Source organism: Protopterus annectens, chromosome 5.part1 (genome assembly GCF_019279795.1).
Source record: "Protopterus annectens isolate FY-2018-M chromosome 5.part1, PAN1.0, whole genome shotgun sequence".
Taxonomy (NCBI): domain Eukaryota; kingdom Metazoa; phylum Chordata; order Ceratodontiformes; family Protopteridae; genus Protopterus; species Protopterus annectens.
Genome location: NC_056736.1, coordinates 606,276,954 through 606,304,949, shown reverse-complemented (window position 1 = coordinate 606,304,949; position 27,996 = coordinate 606,276,954). Strand labels below are relative to the sequence as shown.

The 27,996-nt window shown below is 37.2% G+C and overlaps 1 protein-coding gene across 1 annotated transcript in view; it reads left to right on the top strand.

Moving 5' to 3' along the window:
- Positions 1 to 27,117, top strand: part of KL (klotho) — a 528,595-nt gene extending 501,478 nt beyond the window's left edge. The window contains exons 4-5 of the mRNA XM_044073220.1: positions 23,783 to 24,899; positions 25,154 to 27,117. Of these exons, the coding sequence (XP_043929155.1) occupies positions 23,783 to 24,899; positions 25,154 to 25,500 (1,464 nt within the window). The 3' untranslated portion in view covers positions 25,501 to 27,117. The remainder of the gene's footprint in view (positions 1 to 23,782; positions 24,900 to 25,153) is intronic.
- The last annotated feature ends 879 nt before the right edge of the window (positions 27,118 to 27,996 follow it).

Below are 27,996 nucleotides of genomic sequence, written 5' to 3'. Positions count from 1 at the left end.
CAATCTAGTTTATTCCAGAGCAAGAGGAGTGAAGGATGATGATCCTATCACTCAATCTAGTTTATACCAGAGCAAGGGGAATGAAGGATGATGACCCTATCACTCAAACTATTTTTTTCCAGAGTAAGGGGAGTGAAGGATGATGACCCTATCATTCAATTTAGTTTATTCCAGAGTAAGGGGAGTGAAGGATGATGTTTCTATCACTCAATCTAGTTTATTCCAGAGCCAAGGGGAGTGAAGGATAATGACCCTATCACTCAATCTAGTTTATTCCAGAGCCAATGGGAGTGAAGGATAATGACCCTATCACTCAATCTAGTTTATTCCAGAGCCAAGAGGAGTGAAGGATGATGACCCTATCACTCAAACTATTTTTTTCCAGAGTAAGGGGAGTGAAGGATTATGACCCTGTCACTCAATCTAGTTTATTCCAGAGCCAAGGGGAGTGAAGGATGATGACCCTATCACTCAATCTAGTTTATTCCAGAGCCAAGGGGAGTGAAGGATAATGATTCTATCACTCAGTCTAGTTTATTCCAGAGCCAAGAGGAGTGAAGGATGATGACCCTATCACTCAAACTATTTTTTCCAGAGTAAGGGGAGTGAAGGATAATGACCCTATCACTCAATCTAGTTTATTCCAGAGCCAAGGGAAGTGAAGGATGATGACCCTATCACTCAGTCTAGCTTATTCCAGAGCCAAGGGGAGTGAGAGATGACTCTATTACTCAAATTAGTTTATTCCAGAGTAAGGGGAGTGAAGGATGATGACCCTATCACTCAATCTATTTTTTTTTTGTAATGAAGGTTTAGGTCTCTGGGGAGTTACAGGAGTTTTACACAATGAACAAGAGATTGAGTAGAGCAATGGCAGTTACAGTTATTCATTTGGGTAAATGTATTTCCTTGCTAGCAATTAAACTGCTTGGATGCTGGCAAAGAAGAAATGTGGAGAAAATAAGATGAAATCATGACTTCTGAGATGACTGCGCACGGATCAACAGCTTAACTTCAGCTTGCCCAGAATGAAAAAAGAAACTGAAAGAACAGGACCAGTAACTCTTCCACTTTTAATAAATCCAGTTAAAGGATAGTTAAGTACACTGCCTGGATGTCAGCAAAGAAGAAACTTTGAGACCCTGAAAGAAATTCAAGTAGAAGAGATGAAAAGAAAACACTGTCTGGGAAGAATCTTGCAGCTGTTCAGCAAAATGACAGTTCCAGCTCCAGCTTTGAGTATGACATGCCTTCCAGTAATCTAGAGGAAAAAAAATAAGTGTATTCAGAGTTGATTAAAATAAACAAAACACTGAAAGAGTATATCAACTCAAATAACAAAAGGATTGAAAAAATGCAAGAAACTTTAAACAGATATGCAGATGACCTGATAAAACTGCAAAAATCTGAGGTTGAAATGAGGAAAAGGCTGGCTGATGATGAGACTGCTCAAGAAGATATATTTCAAAAAATGGTAGAATTAGATGATAGAGAGCTCACAGGGAAACCAAGTTTTTTTGCTGTACCAAAAATATTAGAAGGAACAGACTGTATTAATTTTGTGAAGGCACAAATAAACAACAGGTGTGGGATTCTACAGCAGGATTTGTTAACTGAAAGGGCACATCATCTATACGCTCCAAACCTGGCCATGAGAAATCAACCAAGACCTGTGTTAGTAAAGATGCAATCCTACCAGCAGAAAGAGTTAATCCTGACAAACTGTGACAAAGAAGCAAAGTATTAAACACTGGAGACAGTAAAGTGTTTGTGGAAAATGATTATTCACTGTACACCAGGCAGATTTGAAGCAAATTCATTCCAGCACTCAGAGAATGTTGAGAGGTGTGAAATTCAAGCTGCTACTTCTAGCTGTCTTCAGAATATTTTTCCTACTGTATCAAAATCATTTATTAATGCAGAACAGGCTAAGGAGGAAATACAAAATATTGTCCAAAACTGTGGCCCACTGATTTTGCTTCGCAGTCTTCTGATAATAAAGCTCACAAAGAGACTTCACCAGTGGAACCTTTTCCAGTGTTCCAAAGGAAGATGATTGAGAGACAGAGAAAAGCACAAAAGCTGACCAGAAGAATTGGGAGTACCAGAGTCTGTAGCTGGGAGATGTCGATAGAGATGAACATGAAGAAGACCAACAGCATAAAAATTACTGAATAAATATGAGATTACAAAGCAACAATCACATTTGTGAGATAGGACTGTACAAGAAAAAGTGGAAAGAATGGACTTTTAACAACAAAACTACCAAGGCATTGGCACAGTCTTACACATAAGAGCTATTTAAAAGCTGCTTAAAAGTAAAGAACCAAAACTGACATTACAGTTATGTTCCAGACAAGCTTTAATAACAAAAGAGGGTAAACTGATTTTGTCCCTCTTAGTAATAGGACTTCTTCAGAACTAAAAAACAGTTACCACAACATAGTATTTAAAACACATTCAATTAAAAATCACATGACCATCCACCACAAATTACATCAATTAACAAAAAACTGTTAAAAGTATCTATTTTTAAAGTATTTTTAAAAAATAATAATGGTTAATTGCAACTAATGTAAATAACATATAATAAATACCATTTAAAATTGTTTCAACTTTACTAAATGGTGATGTTAACAATTTTACAACTTAGCTGCCCATACACTACTTAAGGATAACATATCATTAAACCTGGGGGGTGCTGGCATCCAGCCTTAGCTGCCTCAGCAGTTCATGATGTTCTAACACATCTTCTCAAGCACCACCCATAGGATTTGGAGACAAGTATTCCAGAATGAAGAAAAAAGGATAACATATCATTCAACCTGGGGGGGTGCTGGCATCCAGCCTTAGCTGCCACAGCAGTTCACGATGTTCTAACATGTCTTCCGTAGCACCACCCCTAGGATTTGGAGACAGTTGTTCCAGAATAAAGAACAAAAACCTTTTATTGCTTGCACAGTTTGACATATACTTGTACAATGCATTATTATGATTATGATTTTTTTAAATCATAATAATGCTCACAGATGCGCTTTTTTTCAGACACGTTCTGTTTTACCAATATAGAATGAGTGACAGTCATAACAAGAAACAATGTCAACAACTCTAGCTGAGTTGCAGTCACAGGTTCTATGTAATTTAAACTCAAATGGAATAGTATTCAACTTTAATTCACGTTCTTCAAAAATGAATTTACAAGCTCCCAAAGAAACAACAAAGATATGATTACAAGCTCCCAAAGAAACAACATATCTTTGTTGTTTCTTTGGGAGCTTGTAAAGTCACAATAAATATCTCTCCTTTCCAACCTTTCCTTTAAATTCAGATGTCTCATAAATAAACTGTGGGCCCCAACTAGTACTTTTTTTACATAGTCACCACTTTCTGTAAGGCTGCAGTTATTATTTACTATTTTTTAACAATGCTAAAACCAAAAAACATGTTTTATAATCATAGTCTGTTCGTAATTTTTTGCACTAGCCACATTTCTGTGTTCCTTGCTTTTCCCTTCCCCCAAATAGGGTAAAACTTATACTTTTCTTTTGTACTAACTTCGTTCTTAATTTTGTGAAGCATTTCAATCAGACATCTATTCATGAACATTTCCATTACTTTATTAATTTCAAATACAAATTGATCATTATCAGAAACAGTTCTAGAAATAATTGCCATCTGTCCTTTGACCAAACTCTTTTTTGATGGTAAGGATGGTTACTAGTGAAATACAAAGAACTGTTTGAAAAGGTGGGTTTCATGTACAGTTTGTTTCTTTTTCCAGTAAGCATCTTTATTAAGTTATCATGTATGACACAGGCAATCTTACCTTTATGTAAATGAAAAACAAACTTTACTTGCAAACATTATACATCACAGACACCATTGAAACGACTGTAGTTGCAGACATTATACATCACTTCTAATCTATCCAGTCATTGTCAGTTAAGCGTCATATGGCTCATTCAAATCCTGCCTATTAAATATCATTCCTGCTCTGCATATATTGTTCTCACAATTCCCATTTTTCCTATGCAGTTTGCTCCTTCCCTTTTTTAAAGATCCCAGTTCCAGTTGTTTTATCTCTGTTGCTATATTCACTACTTCTAATAAAGTTGGTCTAGGCTTTGATTTCCATTTTCCAGTAATTGTTTTTTTAGGCAGCTACCATAGTTAGACTCAGCAAGGCTTTATTATGTCTAGGCAATTCCAATTCTGTATCATAGCTCAAAAAAATCATCTCCCCGGTCAATTCAGTCTGGTCACCCAGCAACTCTGACAGAGTGCTCTCCAGGGAATCCCTAAAGTCTGCCAGCTCACTAGACTCCTGAAAAATGTGTTCCAAGCCACCTCTTTTCTGCCCATCACACCTCCAACATTTGCTATCAACCTGAGGAAAAATTCTTTGGAGTCTACTTGGGGTATAAAAATACCCATGTAAACACTTCCAGACAAAGATTCTAAATCTTCTACACTTTGTTGCATACTTGGCCGATACACATATATCCCCCATTGTCTCTTTATGAATTGCTTATCCAATCTCTCTTCCCAATCCTTTGTAAGCTCCTCTGATTGATTCTTCTAATCGTTGTGCAATATTTTATATGCTGTACTAATTATTCCTTTTTTAATGGTGGCTTCTGTTCTAGATGCTATTAAAAACTCTACCAGTGCTGGTCTTTCATTTAGGAGACCCCAGTTTCTTTTTGTTTGCCCATAGTCTGATATCAATACTTGATAGGGAAGATAATCTCTAACCTGCAGTTCAAATAAATTCCTGGCCTCTTCTGATTCTGTTACCTTTCCCTTTCTAGTTATTTCCTCCCAATACCTTGGTTCCTTTGCCAGTTTTCTCCAGAAAAATTCCAGCCCCCTCTTGCCTATTATCTGTATCCCTAACCACAGTCATCCCTATTGGAAGAATCTCTTTTCTCCATTCTCATGCTGGTTTAGTTCTTAGAATACTCCCTACTATCTTATGAATATAATACTCTGTATGATTTTTGTTCTCCATAAGAATCTGCATCCAAAATCCCAATCTTTCCTTATTTCTTGTGCTTCCTCCCTATATCATCATCATTCCTTTCCACTTTGAATTATAGTTTTCTGCTTGTGCTATGTATAAGAGCCTTAGCTGTGTTGCTGTAAAATACCCCCTCAAACTGGGTAATCCTAGTCCACTTTGTTCTATTGGAAGAATCAGCTTATCCCACTTGACCCTTGCTGTCTTCCCTTCCCAGATAAAATCCTTCAGCTCTTTTTAATTGCTATCCACAGCTTCTCCCCTGGTTGATGAAAATATGCATGACCTGTGTATAAGACTAAATGGACTAAAAACATTTTAATTGCTCATATCTTAGTATCCATATTCATATAACAAATCTTCCAGTTTCTCAGTTTTTGCATTATCTTCTGTTTAGTCTCTTCCCACATATCCTTAGCTGCCACAACAGAGTAATTTCTAATCCATACTTCTAAGTACTTTATTTTATCATGTCTCCATAAATATGGATATTGTTGGACCAATTTGTGTGTGGGTACATAACTTACCGCTGTTGCCTTTGTTTTAGCTTCCTTAATTTTGCATCCCAAGAAGATCTGAAACTGTCTTAAAATATTCTACAGCACTGTAATGTCCCTTTCTGTTTTTGTCATGTATAAAATAATATCCTTGAATCTCTGAGTCCCTTATTTTCTTTGCCAATGGTTCTAAATATAATGCAAACAGCAAAGGGGAAATCGGATAACCCTGCCTGGTTCCTCTACTCAAGCATAAGTTATCAGAGAGGACCCCCACCCACTTTAAGTTTTGCCTCCAATCCATCATATATACTCCTAATCAACCTTATAATTGTATCAGGGAAAATAAAATGCTTCCATTGGCCTCCTCATGAAGTCCCAGTCTACTCTGTCAAATGCTTTCTCTGCATAAAGATCCACCAATAACAATGGTATTTTCTTACATTCCACTTCCATCTAGATCATCAGTGTTCTGTTAATATTGTCAAATGGTTGCCTCCCCTCCATAAAACCACACTGATCCATATCTATCAGTTTTGGCATCACTTTTGTCATTCTTTTAGCCATTATAGACATAAACACTTTATAATCATGGTTTAGTATTGAAATGGGCCTGTATGAAGATGGATCCGATGGATCTTTACCCTCTTTAGGTATTACCACTACCACCACTTTCTTCCAGGATGCTGGTACTTCTCCTCCTCCTCCTCGTAAAATACTGCCCTACAAGCTGTGTTTGAACTGAAGAACAAGACAGAGATGTCCTCTTTTCCCTTTATTTGTTTTATATTTAGAACCATTAGCAAAGAAAACAAAGGATTCAGAACATCAAGGGTATACCTGGTGTGGTAATCAACAAAAGTTAGATTTATTCTCAGATGACTAAATTCAGAAAAAGGATATCTTAGTGTTGTAGAATGTTTGAGCCAGTCTCAAGTCTTTTTAGGATATAAAATAAATGAAGATAAAAAAGGCTAGAGTTGTAAACTATTCATACATGAATTGGTTCAGTGATGTTCATATTTATGGAAACATGATAAGATGAAGTATTTAGGTGAATGGATTAAAACATATTCTATTATGGCAGCTAAGGATATATGGAGACTAAACAAAAATAATACAAAAATTGACAAACTGCAAGCCCTTAGTTTTGGATATGGATAGTAAGATCTTTATCAGTTTTTCTCCCTCCTAGCTTCCAAACTTCCACAGAAATGCCATCTCTTCCTGTGGGACTTTCCTGTAGATTGGTTATACATAGCCATTTTTGTCTCATCTCTTCCTGTCCTGTTAGTAAATCAGCCTCATCTACCTCTAACCTTGGCATATTTAATTCTTCCATACACATTTTCACTTTTCTTGATTTCCATATTTCTCTGCTTTATACAAACTTTCATAACATTTCTGAAATATTTCTAATACTTCTACAGGATCTCTTCTTATCTTCCTTGTTATAGGCTTCCTAAGCTTGGTGACAATCCTTTCCACTTTCTGTTGCCTGATTCGTTATACTAAAGGTTTTTGTGCTATAGTATTTTTACAGAAAACAGTTGCTTAACACCAATCTTCCTAAACTCGGGCATATTATTGAGGTAATTCCTTATTTTCTATTTAGCATTCTGCCGTTGCTCCTTTTTTATACTGAGAGATTCCCCCGTTTTGCAATACTTTAATATTTGTCAGTCCCTCTAAATAATTCTTGTTACTTCTTAGCCATACTCTCCTTCCATTTTTCCACACTAGTTTTAAACTACACTTTAATTTTATCCCACTCCCTATCTATATTTTCAGAAGAAATTTCTATCTTCTCTAGTAGCTCCTGAATTAATTCCAAAACTCATTCCTTAAATTCCTCTCTTTTCAACCGATAGGTGGGAAAGTGCCAGTGTCTCATTTTTATTTCATTACCTTGTGTTTTTATTTTAGTGATTATTGGCACATGATCTGAAATAGTTATCGGGTGCATTTCAAGACCTTCAATTAAATGCACATGTTCCTGTAAGATATAAATTCTACCTAGCGTAGCCCAGCTTTTGTATCTAGGAGAATAATATGTAAATTCACTCTGAACTCCTAGTACTGAATGCACATCTTCAGTGCCAAATATTTTCATAACTTTCTTCAAATGTCTACCCTCTTTTGTTATATTTTCCATTCTAGGCCCCCATGCACATCTTTACTTTTGCAAACCAAATTCCAGTCTCCACCTATAAGTAATATTCCTTGCTGAAAGCTAATTTTTTTTCCCAGAATTTTCTTAAGCTCCATTATAGCAGTTTTAGGTGGAATGTAAATGCATGTCAGTATAATCCTCCTCCCTTGTCAGTAGCCCCTTAGTACTATATTTCTTCCATTATTATCTGTTTTCCCTCTCCTATCACTTTTAGAACTCCTCTTGCAATTAATATAAGTACTCCTGTTTTCCTTTGCCCCTGATATTCCACTGAATAACCATCCTAAAAACCTTTCTTTATCAAATTCACATGTTCAGTTCTTTCAAGGTGTCTCCTGTAGCATAGCTACTTGCATGCTACATTTTTTAATATAGTTCACCACTCTTTCTTTTTATATAGTTATCTGTAAGACCATTCAGACTGAATTTCATTACAGAAACCATCATTTTCTTGTATAGTTATTATTACCACCGTTTATGTAAAACTGCTTTTTTGTTAAATGTCTAGTTCCAACTTTTATGTTTCATGCATATACTGTTCGGCAGGTTGATCTTTTATACAGTTGTTTATTGTCATATCCATTTGAGCCTATGCCACATTTTGCATTACTTTCTGTTTTTTTTGAAAGCCTCAAAAGAACAAACAACCCCCAAGCCCCCGTAAAACCTATCAACGTCATAATAACACACAAAACTATATACATCTTCAAATGTTGAAGTTATTGCTTCGTAATAAGAACTAAAGTTCAAGTTGATAGCCACACAGGCTAGAGTTAATCACAAAGAATGGTTAGTCATGCTAAGATGCATGGTACATCCTGTGCTGTTAGTAAGTGCTATTTGGTTTTGTCTATCTTTATAGCTCTCCCAACTGAGAAAACACTTGAATGCTTTTAGTAAACACTATCTTCAAGCCATTTCTCTTAATCAAATTGTCTTCTAGTAACATGCAAACCAGACACACAACTGCTAAAGATACCTTGTTTACCAGAAAAAAGCCTTATAATATTCAATATTCTTTTTCATTTACATGCTTTGTAAAAACCTTGTTACTGGATAACACCTAGGGTCTTAACCCAGTCATTTCCCCATGCAAGCATGTTAAAAAGCACACATATTTTTCTTTTGTCATAGTCTCTTAACCAGACCCTTCCTCTCTCCCCTTCCTCTTTTTTTTACATCACAATGCCTACATTTATTAAAACTGAACAAAGAAAAAGGGAGAAGTAGGGTGAAAAAGAAAAAAAGCACCTGTTTATAATAGTATCCCCATTGCATTAAAAAATGTTGAGAAAACTTTACTTCGAGTATAATTGGTTTTGTCTTATCTTTTAACTCTCTCCCAGCTGGGAAAACCCCTGATTGCTTTCAGAGAACAATATGTCCTAGCCATTTTCTCTTTTCCTTTTCCCTCAGCCAATCCTCTTCCACCTGACTGCCCCCAGTTTCTCTTTATCACATTGTCTCCATGGAGACATGAGAACCAGACAGCCAGTTTCTCTTTATCAGATTGTTTCCATGGAAACATGAATACCAGCTGCAGCATTGCTACTAAGTATACATACATTCGCTAGAAAAAAGACTCATGCTAGTCAATATTCTTTTTCATTTACTTGCTCTCTCTTAAAACTAATCAAGCTGAGGTCCTTAATCCAGTCAAGTCAAGTAGAACTTTGTCATTCATACCATACAGCAAGTGCACAACTGAACGAAATTATGTTTCTCAAAGTTCATGTGCAAAAACTTTTATTTTAATGTACAGTTAAAAACAAACACATAAGAGCAATAGCAGCCACAGCACTGCAACAACAGAGTCCAAGTGGTCAAAGCTGCTAATAACGATTTCAATAACTGCAGCCATCCTACCATCTAACACAGTCCACGCTGTTCTCAACTCCAACAAATGTTCCAAAGTCTACATCCGTTCCTCTCTGATCACTCCAGTCTTCTTCACTGGCACACTACTACCTTAGGCACAAACAATTTACAGTGCCACAACAGTCCTTTCCTGTCACACCATCCTCGCCAAGGTCATCAACTCCATCCACAAAATCAGCAACATTCCAAAGACCCGACCAATCCTTGACCCAACAGATCCAACCCGAGTTCAAAATCCATAAGCTAGGTTCCAATTCCTGCACTCGACACAACCGCCATCCTGAAGATCCGAGAGGAACATGGTCAGCCCAACAGTCACTGAAAGAATCAATGATCCAAAAACAAGGCAAATTCACCAGAGACATGCAGAAAACACTACTGCTGCATTCAGCACTCACCTGACAACAACACGGTTCACAAAAATGGACTATATACCAACATAAAAACTACATAAATATGAAAAACATGAAACACACCATTGGAAACCAGAGTAGCCACTGCCATTCAGGGCGCCACCATCTTGGTACTGCATTTTCCCATTCACAGTTATTCCCCATCCAAGAATGAAAAAAGCACATTAATTTTAACTTTGTCATGCCTTTTTAACCAGCTCTTTTTTTCACATTGCATTGCCTATACTTCTCAAAACTGCACAAGAAGAAAGAGAGAAGGGGAGAAAAAGAAAAAAAACAACAGCACCTGTGTACAGTCCCCATTACACTTAAAAATGGCATGCAAAGAAAACCATACACCACAAATACAGTACTATTAACAAAAGAATGTTTTCTTTACGTACAGTTAGCTTCTCCCCTCCCAAAATAATTTTTCTGAAGACTAATGACATAAAGTAGGGCGGAAATACTTTATATGCTTGAAATCCTGAAATATCAAATTTCAGAATCTCGACCCCATAAAGTGGAAAGGCTAAAACATCAAACACTCAGAAGTGCGAAATTAAAAATCTCACATTTCGGAGATTTTGAATTAGCGGTTCTGGTGCTGCGCTGTGTTCATGGATTGTGGTAAGTGTTTATGTTTTAAAGGTTTTGGGTAGGGGCTGTAATGTGTGTTAGTGTGTTTTGTTACTGTGGTGTGTGTGTACGAGGGGGATGTAGCTTGTGTGGTGGTGTTTTGTGTGTTTGTGTATGTAGTGCGACCTTGGAGTACATGGGGGTGTAGGGGATGCAGCCTCCCCCACTTGTACATAGGATTGGGTTGTGTGTTTGTTTATGGGGAGGAAAGTGTTTGTATGTGTATGTGTGTGCAGTATAGAAGTTGTGATTTTGGATTTCGTGCTTCTGGGTGTTCGATATTTTAGCCTTTCCACTTTATGGGCTCAAGATGCTGAAATTCGATATTTCAGGATTTCGAGCATATAAAGTGAATCCAGTAGGGCATATACTTTAGACTCCCCCACAAGTCCAACAAATTTTGAAAAAGTCCAATATTTCCAGATTTTCTTGTTCTGTCATATTTCACTAATATAATTATTGCATTGTAATCCAACAGTAAGTTACTGGTTTTATTACTGTTCTTCTCCATTACCCAAATCCTGTCTGCTTCATTTCCAATGTACTCTTGATTCTTCTAGTCAACTCTTGTGCTCTCTTCCTTCTCTCCAACATTTTCCATTGAAATACTGGAAAAGGTTTCACTTTCCCTCCAGGGAAGAATACCTTAAAGACGGATGGATACAGCAGTTTGAATCTCACACCTGCATCTTGACATTTCCTGAATAGTGGAATTAATTTATTCCTCTTCTGCCTGGTGTAAAATGAGAAATCATTCTCCACAAATACTCTGCTGTCTCCCACTTTTAGTATTTTGTCCTTCTGCCACAGTTTTGTCAGAATCAACTCCTTCTGCTGGTAAGATTGCATCTTTACTATTAAAGGTCTAGGTTGCTTTCTTATAGCTAGGTTTAAAGTGTAGACATGATGTGCCCTTTCAATTAACAACTCCTACTCTGGAATACCAGTCCAGTTGCTTATTTGTGCTTTCATAAAATTAATGCAGCCTGTTCCTTCCAACTTTTCCAGTATAGCTACTGAAATTTACCCATAAACACAAGTCTACCGGCCTTCTCTGAGTTTCTGTTTTCACACTGGGAGAGCTAGAAACAAGCTGTTACTCAATATGCAGACATCTTGGAAGTCTTGGTTTCATATACAGTTTGGAACTAAAATTGCACAAATTGACATCCTCAGATAGCATAACATCTAGGTAGTTGACAGATTCAAGTGAATAATTATAAGTAAATTTAAAAAATTCTGTGGTTGAATTTAATTATGCTAAGAAATGATCAAGCTGCAGCAAATTGCCTTTCCAAATTACAAAGATGTCATCCAAAAAGTGCAGAAAAGTTACTGCATTATGCATGTACTCAGTTTTGAACACATAGTTTGCTCCCGGTATGAAAGTACTATATTGGCATATAAGGGATCACATGCAGTCCCCATAGCCACAACTATTATCTGCTTCTAATATTCCCCCTCAAAAGAGAGGAAATTATTTTCTAATACCATCTCCATAAATTCTACTAGTAAACTGACATAACTGTTTTGTAATGTGTCACAATTTAAACAAACTTCTCTGAACTATTGCAAGAAACAAGCAGAAAGGACCTCACTCAAGGTAAAGCTGCTGAACAAAGTCCAACCAAATGTAAAAAAAGCAGCTACCACCACTTGGAAAATGAATATTTAATCCAACAGCTCAACAAAAACAATAAAACAAAACAAGAAATGCAAAGTTTGATGAGCACTTTCGGGCTGTGCCTTTCATCAGATAAATTGCTCACATTCAAACACTCATTTAAAAGTTGTTACTCCCTTTAAATGAGTGTTTGAATGTGAGCAATTTATCTGATGAAGGGCACACCCTGAAAGCACTCATCAAACTTTGCATTTCTTGTTTTGTTTTATTGTTTTTATTGAGCTGTTAGATTAAATATTAATTCTCTGAACCATTCAATACCTGTTTGATGGGGAATACATGAAAATAAATCTATTACATCTATAATAGCAGGTATCCAGTCTTCATTGTAAAATTTCTGCTTGATGTGTCCCAAACAAATCTCATGAATCATTTATAATATTTGGGTATTTTTCTAGAAAGTGCTGCAAGGTTCCATCCACAACCAGGGTTAGAGAATGAGTTTCTGATCCAGCTGCAGCAATGCTAGGGTGCAGAGGGGGATCTTGGACGTTTTTATGAACTTTGGGTTTACTGAATATAGCTGGTATCACTGGACACTCTACCAATAAGTGTTTGAATAAAATGTGATCAACCTAGCCTTGATCTAGAAGGTATTTAGGATATAAATTCATCCTATAATAAAACATATTAGTCTCATTTCTGGATACCCTAGTGTAACAGGATTCAAGTAAATCATACATCTTGGGCAGGTAATCAATAGTGTCCACCAAAACTACCCCACCCCCTTTACCTGGCTTCATGATTCTAAGCTCAATTTTTTTAAATCATTCATTAATAGCAAGTTGTCCTTAGTTAATTGCAGATGGACATCTTGGTTACTTAACTAGCTTTCTAATATCCTTTTCACAAAATCGTTCAAATAAAGACAGCATAGGATGTAATGGGGGATTATAAGTGCTAGCTCTGATAAACTTGTTGGTGTCAGTGGATATGTTTCAATGTCCCTATAGTAAGCAAAAATGAGTAGTGGAAATTATTTAAGAGTTATTAGGGAAGACTTAAATTTCTTCAGAAGAAATAGCTAGTGAGTGTGATAAAATGAAAATGGAGTTTGGAAAAGTGGTAAGGCAAAGGTTAAAGTACTGCAGAATAAGCGGAATCTCAAATAAGAAGAGGAGCGACTGAAAAATGCTACAGAGAAAATAAGGGAGTATTTCGATAACATGCATGAGTTCAGATAGTTTGCTGTTAAGCAATAATTTTGTGATAACTCCAGGGCACAAAAATTTTTCGCACAATGAATTATTGCAAGTAGTTACCAAACTTAGGGAGCCTGCTAACAAGAAAAATAACAAGAGAGCCTACAGAATTATTTGAAACAGCTCTAAAATGTATGGTGATCTGTATAAAGCAGGGAATTATAATGGTTCAGGGGCAATAATTATGGTTGGAGGGATTATGTCCTACAAGCTGTGTTTGAACTGAAGAACAAGACAAGAGATGTCCTCTTTCCCCTTTGTTATTTGTTTTATATTTAGAACCATTAGCAAAGAAAATAAAGGATTCAGAAAGTCAAGGGTATACCTGGTGGGGTAATTAACAAAAGTTAGCTTTATTCTCAGATGACTAAATCCAGAAAAGTATATCTTAGTGTTGCGGAATGTTTGAGCCAATTTCAAGTCTTTTCAGGATATAAAATAAACGGAGATAAAAAAAAAGGCTAGAGCTGTAAACTATCCATATATGAATTGGTTCAGTGATGTTCATATTTACGGGAACATGATAAGATGGAGTATTTAGGTGAATGGATTAAAATGTATTCTATTATGGCAGCTAAGGATATATGTAGAGTAAACAAAAATAATACAGAAATTGACAAACTGTAAGCTCTTGGTTATGGATAGTAAGATACAAGCAGAGAGAATATTTATTGTCCCTTTAGTATTATATACAGATCCAAGGAAAAGTTGTGAGCCATAATTAATAAAGAGCTAAAAAGAATTTATTTGGAAGGGGAAGAGGGCAAGATTTAAGTGAGATAAGCTGATTCTTTCCACAAAAAAAAGTTGGTTTGGGATTACCCGATTTGAAGGAATGTTTTACAGATATGAATGAAGGCTATTTTATATGTGTATATATATATATATATATATATATATATATATATATATATATATATATAGGTCAAAAGAAGGTTATAAGTCAAAGTGGAAAAGGATGATGAAATGGGGGATGGGTGTTGAATTAAGGAGAGAGTAGGATTTTGGATGGAGTCCCTTAAGGAGAATATGAACAACCATACAGAATATTATATTTATAAAGTAGCAGAAAAAATTTTTAAAGCTAAGCAAACAAGGGAATGGATAAATGAGGTTTTACCAGTAGGAATGAGTGCAAGTAGAGGCATTCAATATAAGAAAGAGAGGGCATGAATTTACTGTAGAAAATTAGCAAAGGTGGTAAGGTTTTTGGAGCAAATAACTAGAGAGAGAAAGGTAATAGAGTTGGATGAAGCTAAGCAGAAGTTTGGACCGCAGGTTACAGACTGCTTTCCCTATCAGAGACTGATAACAGACTACAGGCAAAGAAAAAGGGACAGGGGATTGGTAAATGAAATGCTGCACTATTAGTGCTATTAGATGAGTATATACCAGAAGATGTTAAAAAAAGGGATAATTATTAGGGCATTTAAAATATTGCATTATAGCTATAAGAACCAGGGCATATAAAATATTGCATGATACCTGTAAGAACCAATCAGAGATTAGAAATGACTTGGAAGAGAGAATGGAAATACACTATTCAACGGGACAAGGAGAAATCTGTATGGCTCCAAAGTATGCAATAAAGTCCAGAAGGTTTAGGATTTTATTTTATACCCCAAGCAGACTTCAGAGTATTTTCCTCAGGCAGAGAGCAACTGCTGGAGGGCTAATGGGCAAGAGAGACATAATTGCGAATGCAATGAGTTTTAAACAAATTCCCTACAGAATACTTTGTCAGAAATGTTGGAGGATCAAATGGTTGTAACTAAGGAAATTATTCTTCTGAGCTAGGATATAGGATCTGAATTCTCAAGACATATTGGCTGCAAAAAAAGGAATTACTTGAAAATGGAACTCAGAAACTAAATCAACTGTAAATGAAGTACTGGATATTGTAAATGAGATAAAAAGAACCCAAGCCAGCCAAATTACTTAGAAATAAATGAAATTTGTGGGAGCAATACATGCAGAATAGTGTTCAGGGGAGGACTGAAATTTAAGGGAAGGCAGGAATTAAGCAATTTATGTAATATTGGAGTGAATGAAAACTGTTAAAATGTATACTTCATGAAAATAAAATAAATGTTAGTAAGAAAAAAAAGGTTTAGGTGTTTAGTTTTGATGTTGGAAGCACAATCTGAGTCATCAAGGAAAAGCAGGCCAACAATAATTGAATCTGTAAGAGCACAGTAAACTAGGCACAGCTGTCCTGTCAGAAGACTGTATGAAACTGAGTACATGGGTAAGGACTGCAGTCTCTTTTTCAAGGTTTTTTTTTGTTGTTTATATGTTTAGTCAGTTTCATACAAAAGGGTGCATTATGTTCATAACAGGTCTCACTAGGGCAGGATACAGATGGACATTGGCTTCCTTAGTTTTAGAACAGATGCCTTTTGCAATTAGTTGCAAAGTGAAGAAGGATTTCCTAGCTAGGGTTGCCGCATGAAAGGAGTGTGAGCTATCAAATCACTGATCACTGATTTGTATGGTAAAGGTGTGTTTTCATTGCAGAAGAATGCAGAGTGCTTTTCCTTCCCAAAAGAGATGCTGCTGTATTTCTTGGAATTTAGTTTGAGCCATTTTTCTTTATATCAGGAACTGATTTTAGTTAGTTCCTTCTAGAGGGGTTTAACAACCACACTCAACTTGCAGTCACCAACAAACTTTGTTAACCAAAGATTACTGTTGTACGTTTGGAGGTCTAAAAAACAGATGCAAGGCGACCCAGCACAGATGATATAGGACGCCAATGGTCACCTCTCTGAGGACAAGTAACCTACTTGAACAATGTGCATTTTGTTCTTGAGCTAACTGGATATCCACTCATACCTCTCAAGTGTACAGATTTTCGCAGAATGTCCAGATTTTTGCCTCATATTTTTGGTCTGTTTCTCATAAAAATTGCGGGGTTTTTTTGACAAATCACTGGGATGATTTAAGGATTAAAGTCACTAAATAATGATGTGCATTTGAGTTTCAGACTTCATATCTTTCAGAAAATGCATACTAATGCAAATCCTGTTATTCTAGCAATTTTCTAAGTTTATAACAGCAGTGTTTAAAATGTGTCCCTATTGTTGGACCTTCCCCCCATTATGTCAGGCTTTGTCCAGATATCTAGAACTAAGAGGTTGAGAGGTATGATCCACCTTATCAAGGAGGAATTTGTATTTAAGGCCATCAGCTTATAAATAACTCCATCATGTGGTATGGTATCAAATACCTTGGCAGCATGGATGGTGTAACCACTGTCAACCTCCACTGACCTTCTCAAAGAAGCTGATAAGTTTCACCAGGCAGGACCTGCCCTTTATAAAGCGAATTGCAATGAGTCTGGTTTAATAAGGTTTTTGACGTCATAATTTATGAGGTTAGTGATGATGTGCTCATTGGCTTTTAATATAAGACCTCTAAGGCTGAGGGATCTATATTTCCCTGAGTTCGTGGTGGGTCCATCCTTATTAAGGGTCATTACTACAGCAGTGCAGCAGGATTCAGGGATATAGCCTCTAACAAGGCTTAGGTTAAACAATTTGAGTCAAGAAGTGTATATTTAACACATTAAGAACATGTTCCTTGGTATTAATGGTGGAGGGGTGGGAGTGGCTCAGGAATAATTTGAGTGGGGATGGTAGTTTCAGGGGAGAAATGTACTATAAACTTGCTAGCCAGAATGTTTGCAATGTCTTTTTGTGGACAATAAAGGTACAACTGCTGAATCCTACACAAATGTACTTTATAAGTACTTACACGAGTGCATGGATCATGCTGTCCCTAACAGAACCAAGATGCTATCCTCCAAAAAAAGAAAGCAAATCTGGTTGTCCCCTGCCATAAACAAACTCTACAACTGAAGAAAGAAACTGTTGCAAAAAAGAGTAAAATCCCATGATTGGAGGAACTCCCTGGTCAGCCTCAGTAAGAAGCTGAGATCCCTCATAAAATCCTCCAAAGCTAGTTACGAAAACAAAATCACCACTGATTCTAAAGACAACCACAAAGCATTTTATAGCTATGTCAAGAATCTCAATGGCAACACTCAGATCTGCTCTGAGTTACAGCACAATGGCACTAAATATACAGAACCAACTGATATTGCCAACATCCTAGCAGATAGGTTCAGTGCTAACTTTACCCCCCTCTCACCCCTACAGGGCCCATCTCTATACCGGAAGAATGCAAAGTTCCTGTAATCACGGCTGCACAGGTAAAAGCCACACTGTCCAAAGCCAAGAACACAGCATCCATGGGACCTGACAACATCCCAGGCTGCGTTTTACACGAACTGCAGAATGAACTAGCACCCTACCTAAGCACAATGTTCAGTCATAGCCTCATCTCAGGCTTTGTGCCCACTGAATGGTGCACAGCAATGGTTATCCCACTCCACAAAGGGGGAGCCACCACGGACCCCGGGAACTACCACCCCATTAGCCTAACGAGCCTGGTCTACAAGGCCATTGAACATATCATGGATCTTATACACAAAGCCATTGGTAATCTCCAAACTCTGGACCCCACCCAGTTCAGGTTTCTAAAAGGCAGATCATGTCTCCTAAACCTGACAGACTTCTTTTAAGCAGTCACCAAAGCCGTAGACAAGGGTAAGGTGGTTCACACAGCCTATCTAGATCTCACCAAGGTACTGACACCATCCCCCACTCTGGAATTATAGATAAACTCACTAAACTAGGTATAAATCCCTATGTCACAAGATGGGTGGCCAACTGGCTCACTGACAGAACCCACACTGTGAAAGCAGCAGACTCCAAATCTGGCTTCAGACCAGCGACAAGTGGAGTACCACAGGGTTCAGTCCTGGGTCCTCTCCTGTTTGGTATCTACTTTTCTGAAGTACAGGCTAACACAGAAGGTCTTTGGCTAATGAAGTTCGCAGATGACTGCAAACTAGGAGCCATAATCGAAACTCCTAACGATGTGGATATCCTACAAAAGGGCCTCACGGAGACAGATGCCTGGTGTGAAAGCCATGGCCTCAAGCTCAATGCCAAAAAGTGCATTGTCATCCCCTTTGGTAAAAACTCTGTACCCATGAGCTACCACATAGGTGGTAGTCTACTTAAGATCGAAAGTGTGATAAGAGACCTTGGGACACAGGTGGACAGTAGTCTCTCCATTGATAATCACATCACCACAGTAGTCAGGAAATCCTTCTTCATGGCACACCTCATCACAAAAGGTTTCTCATCCAGGAAAAAAGAGGTCATTGTTCCCCTGTACTCATCACTCATTAGAGAGTACAATGCCCCTTTTGGTATGTGCATCACAAGACATCTACAGCAACTGGAAAGGCCGCAGAAATACCTCAAAAAGAGGATTACCAGCCTCAAACAGATGTCCGACGCAGACCATCTCAAAAAACCCCAGCTTTACTCCGTCGCATATTGTCTACTCAGAGGCGATCTCTGCCTAACATACAAAGCTATGTCAAACCCAGAGCTGTTGGACATGCTCCACTTAAAGAAATCCTAATCCCTCTGAGCTACATGCTCTAGGAACCTAAACCTTGTCACTACAATAAACAGAACATACTGGAGGAATAGATTCCTGTCCCAGAGACTTCCCATACTCTGGAACAAACTACCTATGTATATCAAACAAAGTTTCTCATTAGCACTCTTCAAGAAAAATCTTGATTGGATGGGAAATAGGAAATTCACCCCGGGGATCACCTCTGTGGCTCTGCTCGATAGGAGCACAGGAAAATAATTTTCTTGGGTGGCGAAAACCAAGGTACCTTTTTGGCTAGGCTTATATAGGCCCTAGGGCCAATAGCCTAGCACCTACCTATGAGTGGGAGACTCCATTATGGAGATATTTGGAGCAGAAGTGAGAGTTATTCTTAGTTTTCTGACATAACTGAAGAATGACTTATAATTATCCTTTGCTTCTTGCCAGACTTAATTTTATTATGCTGGTCTTTATAGCTGCTTTCAGTTTTCTAGTGAGGTTTTCAATACTATTTTGATGCTGTAAGATTCTTTATGGAGTAGACCACAAATATGGTTTATTTTGTAATTTACCATCATATTTGATTTCAGGAGGAACTGCTAAGCTAATAGATTTTCTAAATTGGCATAACAATCACTCATGTAACTGGCTACATCACCAGGGTTTACTGTGGAGTTAACATAGATTCATTTAGAGATTTCATCATATAGTTGTATGAGGTTTGCCTCTTGAAGTCTTTAAAGAGGGTTATGTTGGTAACTGAGGCAGTGAAATTTCTGAGGGTAAAGGTAACCAGATTATGGTAAGATTTTACTAGTAAAGGACCACCCATGGAAGAGGAGCAAACAGGGCCACGTTTTGGAGACTAAGTCAACAGTGTTTGCACCCCAGTATATTTGAGGGCATACTGATCTAAAGCATTTATGTTTACTCAGTCCAAGAAATGCTGAGCATACCTATCATTGGAAGTGTAGATACTCCAAAGGAAGTATAGCTGAAGTCACTAGGGATTAAAGAGCTGTTGTTAATAAGGAAGGGCCAGGAACTTATTGTGGTCATCTGGAACCATAGAGGTTGATCAGTAGTAGGATATGAGCTGGAATTTACATTCCCCCTAAGATGAACTGTAGTTCAGTAAGCTGATTGGGGGGGGGGGGGCTGTGGGTATCCGTTTTTAAGGGTTATTTTCTCTGATGTACACTGACACTCATCAATCCACCATCATTATTTTTAGGTCTGAAGTGGTAGGATCACAAATACCCCACACCTTAATGCAAACTCTTCTGTGAACCACAAAGAATCCAGCCTCATAATATGAATAGCTAATACCACAAATCAAAATACAACTTGCAAAAAAGCATCCTGGACTTGAGCATTCTTGAGAGTCTAATATAAACTGGATAATACTGGAATATAGTGTCAGACATATTAGATCCCATATTACCTCACTTTTTTAGTTTACAAACTGTTAACCTTGTATTCTCTTCACCACTCTGTGAATCATCCTAGTCCACCCCATACACATGAATGTGGCTTCTTTCTTTTTCTGAAATATGTTCTACAAAATTATAAGATTGTGGCCATCTCATACTACTAAAGGAGAAACTTGCAGTCATCTTCTTAAGGTTAATTCCCATTCATGTACACCTCAGCTTCCATGATTTATTCATTCTTGCTGAGGGTAGCAGGCATGAATATGTCACCATGGTCCTCAATGTAACTGCTGCATGACCAGAGTTTACTAAGAGACTGGCTTTTTTTAAGTCTTGAAAGAGGGTGGCATTTGTAGCTGAGAGAATGGAAGTTTTGAGAGAAAGGGTAACCAGATTATGGTATGACTTTACATATTAGGGTTGGGAGGGTGGCCTAATGGTTAAGGTGTTTGCCTTATAAACACGAGGTGCAGGGTTTGAGTCTCACAAGGGATAATTGGATAGACTTAAAATGGCTTGTAAGGTCAGTTAGCTTAGTACTAATCTATGAACATATTAAGGACTGACCATGGAAGAGGAGCAGACAAGACCAAGTCTGGGAGTACAAAATCAAGAATATTGACAACCCTGGTTGATTTGATGAAAAACTGATCCAGGACATTTTTCTTTACCTAACATTGGAAGTTATCAAAGGATGGATTGTTGAAGTCACCACAGACAAAAGAGGCATTGCTTAAAGGAATATCTTTTGTGAAGGCCAGAAATTTATCGTGGTCATGTGGAGTCATCGAAAGTGATTGATAGTGGGCAATGAGCCCGATATTACATTTCCCTAAGGTGAGTTGTAGTTCAGTAAGCTGCCTGAAAGGGGGGGGGGTCTGTGGGTATCTGTTTTGAAGGGATATTTTCCCTGATGTACATTGACACTGGACACTTTACCACCATGACAGCTGGGTCAGAAGGCATGGTAAGCACAAAAATGTCCTAAACCTTACTCCAAACTCGTCTGTGAATCAAAGTGGTCTAGCTGCAATGGGTGCTGGAAGTTGAAAAACCCAACCTTGCAGCTGGTCAAATGCTGTGCTATTTTACTGTCTCAAAACTATGGAATGCCCTCCCACCTTCTATTAGAACAATTAGTAATCCTGGTCTCTTTAGGAAGTCTCTCAGATCACACCTCTGTTCTCTGGTAATGTACTTGTGCCAAAATAGTACCTCCTAACAGGTACAGGGCGTTTGGACCCTGCCGATTCACCCCAGGACAATTTGCCCCCAACCGAATTGACCCCAGACGGTTGGACCCCAGTAAAAAAAATGTAATGTAAGTGAAACCGAAGCACATCAAAGAAAAAATAGAAATTAAAGACTGTCTAAACATTCTTAAAATTGGTTTAGAAAGTATTTCTTTTCTATTTATGTGCTTCGACTACACTTACTTTAAAGTGAGTGAAAATTGGAACTTTAATTATATATACAAAAACAGTAAGTGCCAAAAAGAAACATTTGCTGACTAATCCAGAAGTTCACGGCATTAACTAGTCCTGAGTTTCCTTATAACGATAACGTCATTATTACATACAAATAAAGAAAATTAGCAATAAAACAAGTAAGGATTAAAAATAAATTATATTTAAAAATGAAAACATAATGGGCAGTCATTTTGACAGATGTCTGCTTTGATGTTCTGTTTGTTTCCCTGCTGAAGTTAATGGGCTGAGGGTGTAAGCTGTACATGCACTGAGCATTGTGATAGTGAAATGGATGTTTGGCCCTAGAAGTGCACTTCTAAGCTTTGAACTCCTTGTTGATACTTTTTACAAATAAATTCTTGAGTACTTAAAAACAGTGTTTTACTTAGGAATGTTTGTGCACTGTAGATGGATTAGACTTATTGTGTGTATGTTTGCCTTTGCAATCTGTCCTCTGCAGCACTACACACTATCAATGTTGCTGGAAATCATTTACTCATACATCCATATCTACTTTCCTGAGGTTCTGGTGTGCTTTGATGGTAGACGGTAGGAAATGGTGAAAATTGCATGTTGCTGCTTGAGCTTTGATGGTAGTATAAATGTTCAAGACGAAGAAGGCATATTAACCTGAATAAAAAATAGATTTCATTTAATTTTAAATAAATTATTTGTAGTAGATAATAGATTAGTTAACATATCAACATAATATAAAATAAAAATATATATATTTAATTGATGGAACACATATGTCATAAAGTATGTTATAAAGTAACAGTAGTCATAGTATGTTAAAATTAACACTAGTTGTTATATGTTAAAGATTTAAATGTTATATTATACTAACCAATGTAATAATTAAATAAAATAAAAATATTAATAAAAAAATATTTACAATGAAAAATTAACAGTGTTATTATTGAATAATTGATTTGATTAATTAATAACTTAATGATAAAGTACTTAAAAGGATATATTTGGGGTCATATATTCCAGGGTCATACTGTCCACTAAAAAATCACATATACAATACATATAAATTTATACATGAAATTGTATAGAAATGCATTGGGGGCGAACAGTCCGTGGTCGAATAGTCCTGCTTCCCTCTTAACACCCGATGCATTATTATATCCCTCTACAATATCACTACTTAGGAGCTCTCTCTGACCTGCTGAATTCAACTGCTTATACTTAACAAAACTCCAACAAGTAATCAAAACTGCTACCCTGCCTAACTCCATCCTCAATGATCAAATTGTGCACAATGTTGATGTGTAATGTTTGTAAATATCTTGTACCATTGTGTTTAATATTTATTTCCATGCATTGAGACTGCGTATATACTGTATATTGTGCTTTTCCTTGTATGTACTATTAATGTTATGTGGAGCTTTTCTCCCCAGGCCTCTACTGAAAATGGGCTCACCTAGGCCCAGTAGACTTTCCCAGTTAACAAATGCAATAATAAATAAATGCCAGTTATGCACCCCTGCTTCCCAATATGAGAATCAAACCCTGTACCATGTCTGTAAAGTAAAGACCTTAACCAGTATACAAACCTCCAATCTCAGAACTGTATCACTCTAAAAATAAACAAATAAATCTGATCTAACTTTTGAGTCTTGTCTGAACTCCCTTTCTAAACTACTTCATGGTCAGTTTTGTCATTATTACAGTTTGTAGTGTATGTTATAACCTTTGTCTTTATTACAGTAATTATTTTGTAGATTACACTGTACAATAAGCGGTACTGATCATCCTGTGACAATAAACAGCTGTGCTAAACATTGTTGATTACAGGAAGCTTAAAAGGTTATGGGCATTTCAGATATATTTAGTTGTATAGAAATTAATTCTATACAGTCAGTATTAATAAGTATCATACAATGACTAACTACATTTTTATTTCCATAGGTAAAGGCAATCCCTTCCCAGTTTACTGATCCTAATATTTATATCTGGGACATCCATCATACTCAAAAGCTTATAAAAGTTGAAGGGATGATTGCCCCCAGGCACATAAGGAATTGTGCCGATTATGGCAGCATTCTACAACAAGTTTCTCTACTGCGAGAGATGCACGTTACTCACTTCTATTTTCCACTGACGTGGTCCTTTATGGTTCCAACAGGAAACATCAGTCAACTCAATACCACAATGATACATGACTATAGCTGTTTTGTAAGTGAACTGGCGAGGGCAAACATAACACCTGCTGTGTCACTATGGCAGCCTACAGGGCAGAACATGGGGCTTCCATCTGTACTACACCATCATGGAGGATGGAATAATGAAAGTACTGTGAAAGCCTTTGTTGACTATGCCAGAGTTTGTTTTAAGGTGTTCGGCAATTATGTAAAGCTTTGGATAACAATGAATGAGCCAAACGTAGAGACATTACGATATGTTGCAGGACGTAATCTGTTGAAAGCTCATGCTTCAGTCTGGCATATGTACAATCAAGAGTTTAGAAAAACCCAGAATGGACAGATATCTATTGCACTGCTCGCAAACTGGATAGAACCTGCATATCATATGTCTAGGAGTCACATCGAAACAGCAAACAGGGTTTTGGAATTTAACATTGGCTGGTTTGCTGAGCCAATCTTTGGCTCAGGTAACTACCCTAGCACTATGTGGGACTGGCTACATCAGACCAACAACAAACATTTACTGAACTTTTATTCAGGGTATTTCCCTGAAAAAGACAAAGAATTTATTCGGGGATCGTTTGATTTTTTTGCATTGAGCCATTATAGCACTGTCCTTGTTTCTCAGGAAATGGAAAATGACAAAGTGTATGACAGTTACCTGCAAAAGCATCAAATGAATGACATCACGTGGTTGACATCACCTAATAAGAGTGCTGTTGTCCCTTGGGGGTTGCGTAAAATGCTGAAGTGGGTGAAATCTCGGTATGGTGATATTCCAATCTATATCATGGCTACAGGAATCGATGATGATCAGAAACAACTTGATGACAAAATAAGAAGTTATTACATTCAAAGCTATGTTAATGAAGCATTGAAAGGTAAGCTGAATGTGCAGGAATAAGATCCATTTCTTTTTATACCTCAAGTCATGTCCTGATGAGTGGTACAAAAATAACAATTAACACTAGTTGTTATATATAAGGGCACTTGTTTAATATCTGAACAGTAAGAAATATTTTTTTTTGCATTGATAGTTACTGATGTTTTACTAATGATTGCCATAAATATCTGATTGTACAGTTGTTTTGTATTTGAAAACAAAACCTTATCTGTTTGTCTGGCTTTCTTTTAGCTTACAAACTGGATAGAGTGGATGTACGTGGATATTTTGTCTATTCCTTTTCCGACAAAGCTGATCCAAGCTATGGACTGTATAGTTATGCAGCAAATGAATATGTGCCTAAACGTTCCCTACAGTACTACAAAAAAATAATTGACAGTAATGGCTTTCTTGATCCAGATACTGCTATAAGAGAATGTCCAGAGGAATATGTCTCATGTCCGGGATGTTTTTTTCAGACTCGAAAGTCCTTATTAGCATTTATAGCCTTTATTTGTTTTGCCTTTGTTGTAACTGTGATACTTGTTATTTATTATTCTCGAAAAGGCAAAAAGAATTATAGTGTTTATAGATTATAAATTGTTTCATTCTGATGCTTTTATAATTGTACAAAATATTACAATCACTGTTCCACTCAGTCTTTGCACTGTTGAATACTGTGATACACTTTATTGTAATGTCTTTTTAGTCAGGTCACAGAGGGTCTTAAGTGTTTTAAATTATCTTGTTATATTATATATTTTTATGCACTATTTTAGCATTTGTGTTTTAGTGGAGATTTTTTTCTTTATTAACTTCCAAGTCTCTATCCCCCCAACTTCTCCTTCCTCCACATTACCCAGTATATGTAACACTTTCTCATTTTAGAACAGTTTATTTTCTGCATCATAATTAAATGTAGACAGATGGGTCTGTAATGTTAAAAACAAAAATGAATATTGATGCAACACAGAGACTAAAGCCATATTAAGTTTGTTCATTGTCTCTGCATTAGTGGTCATTTACTATTTTTCACTTCCATTTTTGTTCTTGGAATTCAAGTATGTGGCATTTATTAGGTACAGTACAGCATCACCTGTGATCACAGATGGTTTGGGTTTACATGACTACAGGGCATGATTCTAAATAGGACAGTATGGTCTTGTGCTATTATACTGGACGACTGTTTTAACTCCTGATGAAGAGAGCAGAAATTCTCAATAGTTGAAAATCGGTTCTAGCAATATGTGGAATGAAGGGTGAACAGACCCATGAATGTAAATATTCAAGCATTTCCTTGTGACAGACCTTAAATAACCATTTCAGATCCTGTGGCAACACTGGTTTATAGTCAGTGTACACTATAATGGTACCTATTTTCCAGGTGATGGTGTTTATGTAAAGGATTTGACAGTTCAAAAACATTTTTATGCTAGTGTATTTCTTTACCCAGGATTTCCTGATTTACCTGCAGCATTTGCCACTCATTCTTCTTCCTGCTACCTTGACCCTATCAGCAGTCTTGTATCCACTCAAGGAACAGGTACTGCTACTGACACTGCAATGGAGAAAACACTAGGATCACAGGTGAGAGATTAGGACTTTAAAAGATGTCACCATTTAGTGACCCTACGTAAAGCTGATGCCCCATACAATGCCAGAAAATGATCTGTCAGAGTGCAGGCATCCAGCCTGGCCAGGGATTTGTGCGTGCACTACCACTATGTTCCTGCATATTCCCAATCGCCAACTTTAGCCAGGGGATTTGTAGCATTGGTCACCTCTCTCACTGAGATGGGAATGCAGCCCAGTGACTGCCTCAGTCATTGTCCATAGTCACATCTTGGAACACCCAAGTCACTGGCTAAAACCAACATCTCTGATGTTGTGATTCAGAGCAAGCTTTCATGCTTGTGGAGATGTTTAGCAGTTCAGAAACACAATGATTTGTTAGCAAAATGCCACTCAAAACCATCAACATTCAGATATAAGTTTCTTAGCACAACTAAGTTCTGATTTTGGAGTTGGAGGCAAAACAATCCTAAGAATGACGTTGTGCAGAAGGTGCCAGAAAGATAAAGCACTATACCAAGGTCAGGCAGCCTTTCCTGAACCAACTACTAAAAATCATAACTTCTATAGATCATAGGTTCATACTAGGCTATCTGCCCTAGGGCATTTATAAGCCTAGCCAGAGTGTGTATGGCTTTCGCCACCCATATTAAATTAATTTTGCTATGCCCTTTTCCAAGGTTAGTATACTGTGCCTCTGTCTAACAGTGACACAGAAGTGATACCTGGGGTAAACCTACGATCTCCCATCCACTCATCAAGATTCCTCTTGAAGAGAGTCAATGAGGGACTCTGCCTAACCTGGACTGGGATTTTATTCCAGAGTGAAGGGAGCCTCTGGGTTATGAATCTGTCCCTCCAGCATGTCCCATTTATTTCAGTGCTGAGGTTCAAGTCCCTCGAGCATGTAGCTCTATGAGATTTGGATTTTCTGAGGTGCAGCATGTCCATTAATTCCGGGTTGGACATGGCTTTATACGTCAGGCACAGATCGCCTCTGAGCAGGCAGTATGCCACTGAGTAGAGCTGGAAGACATTCAAGTAACAGGCTGTGGAAAAGGTATAAGGGACACTTGACTATTCACATGTTTTTTAAATAAATGAACTATATCCTTCATTAAGCACAATCAAAAATATGTTTAAATCTGTAAGAAATCCAGTAAGAAAAGTAAAAAAAATAAATAAAGTTATATTATTTATCAAGAGCACTCCTCTGCCCGTCCCCGGTGAAGTGCCAATCAAAATGTGCTTCAGTGTCGCTCTTCAACACAGGTTGCCTACTCCTGTATTATGCCATCCCTGGAGTATTTATATGTTCTGGACATCCAGTCAAAAAGCTGGAGTGAATAAGTGAGCCAGGAAGTTAGTGCAGCATATTCCTGGTATCAGTTATGTCCACAAGCCACATAACTCTTCTCAAACCATGACTCTCTTAAAAAATTAATTTTTAAACCCTGTATTTAAATTATCAAAACCCATCAGAAAAGCCAAAACTGAAACACAATACAATGTACACAAATATT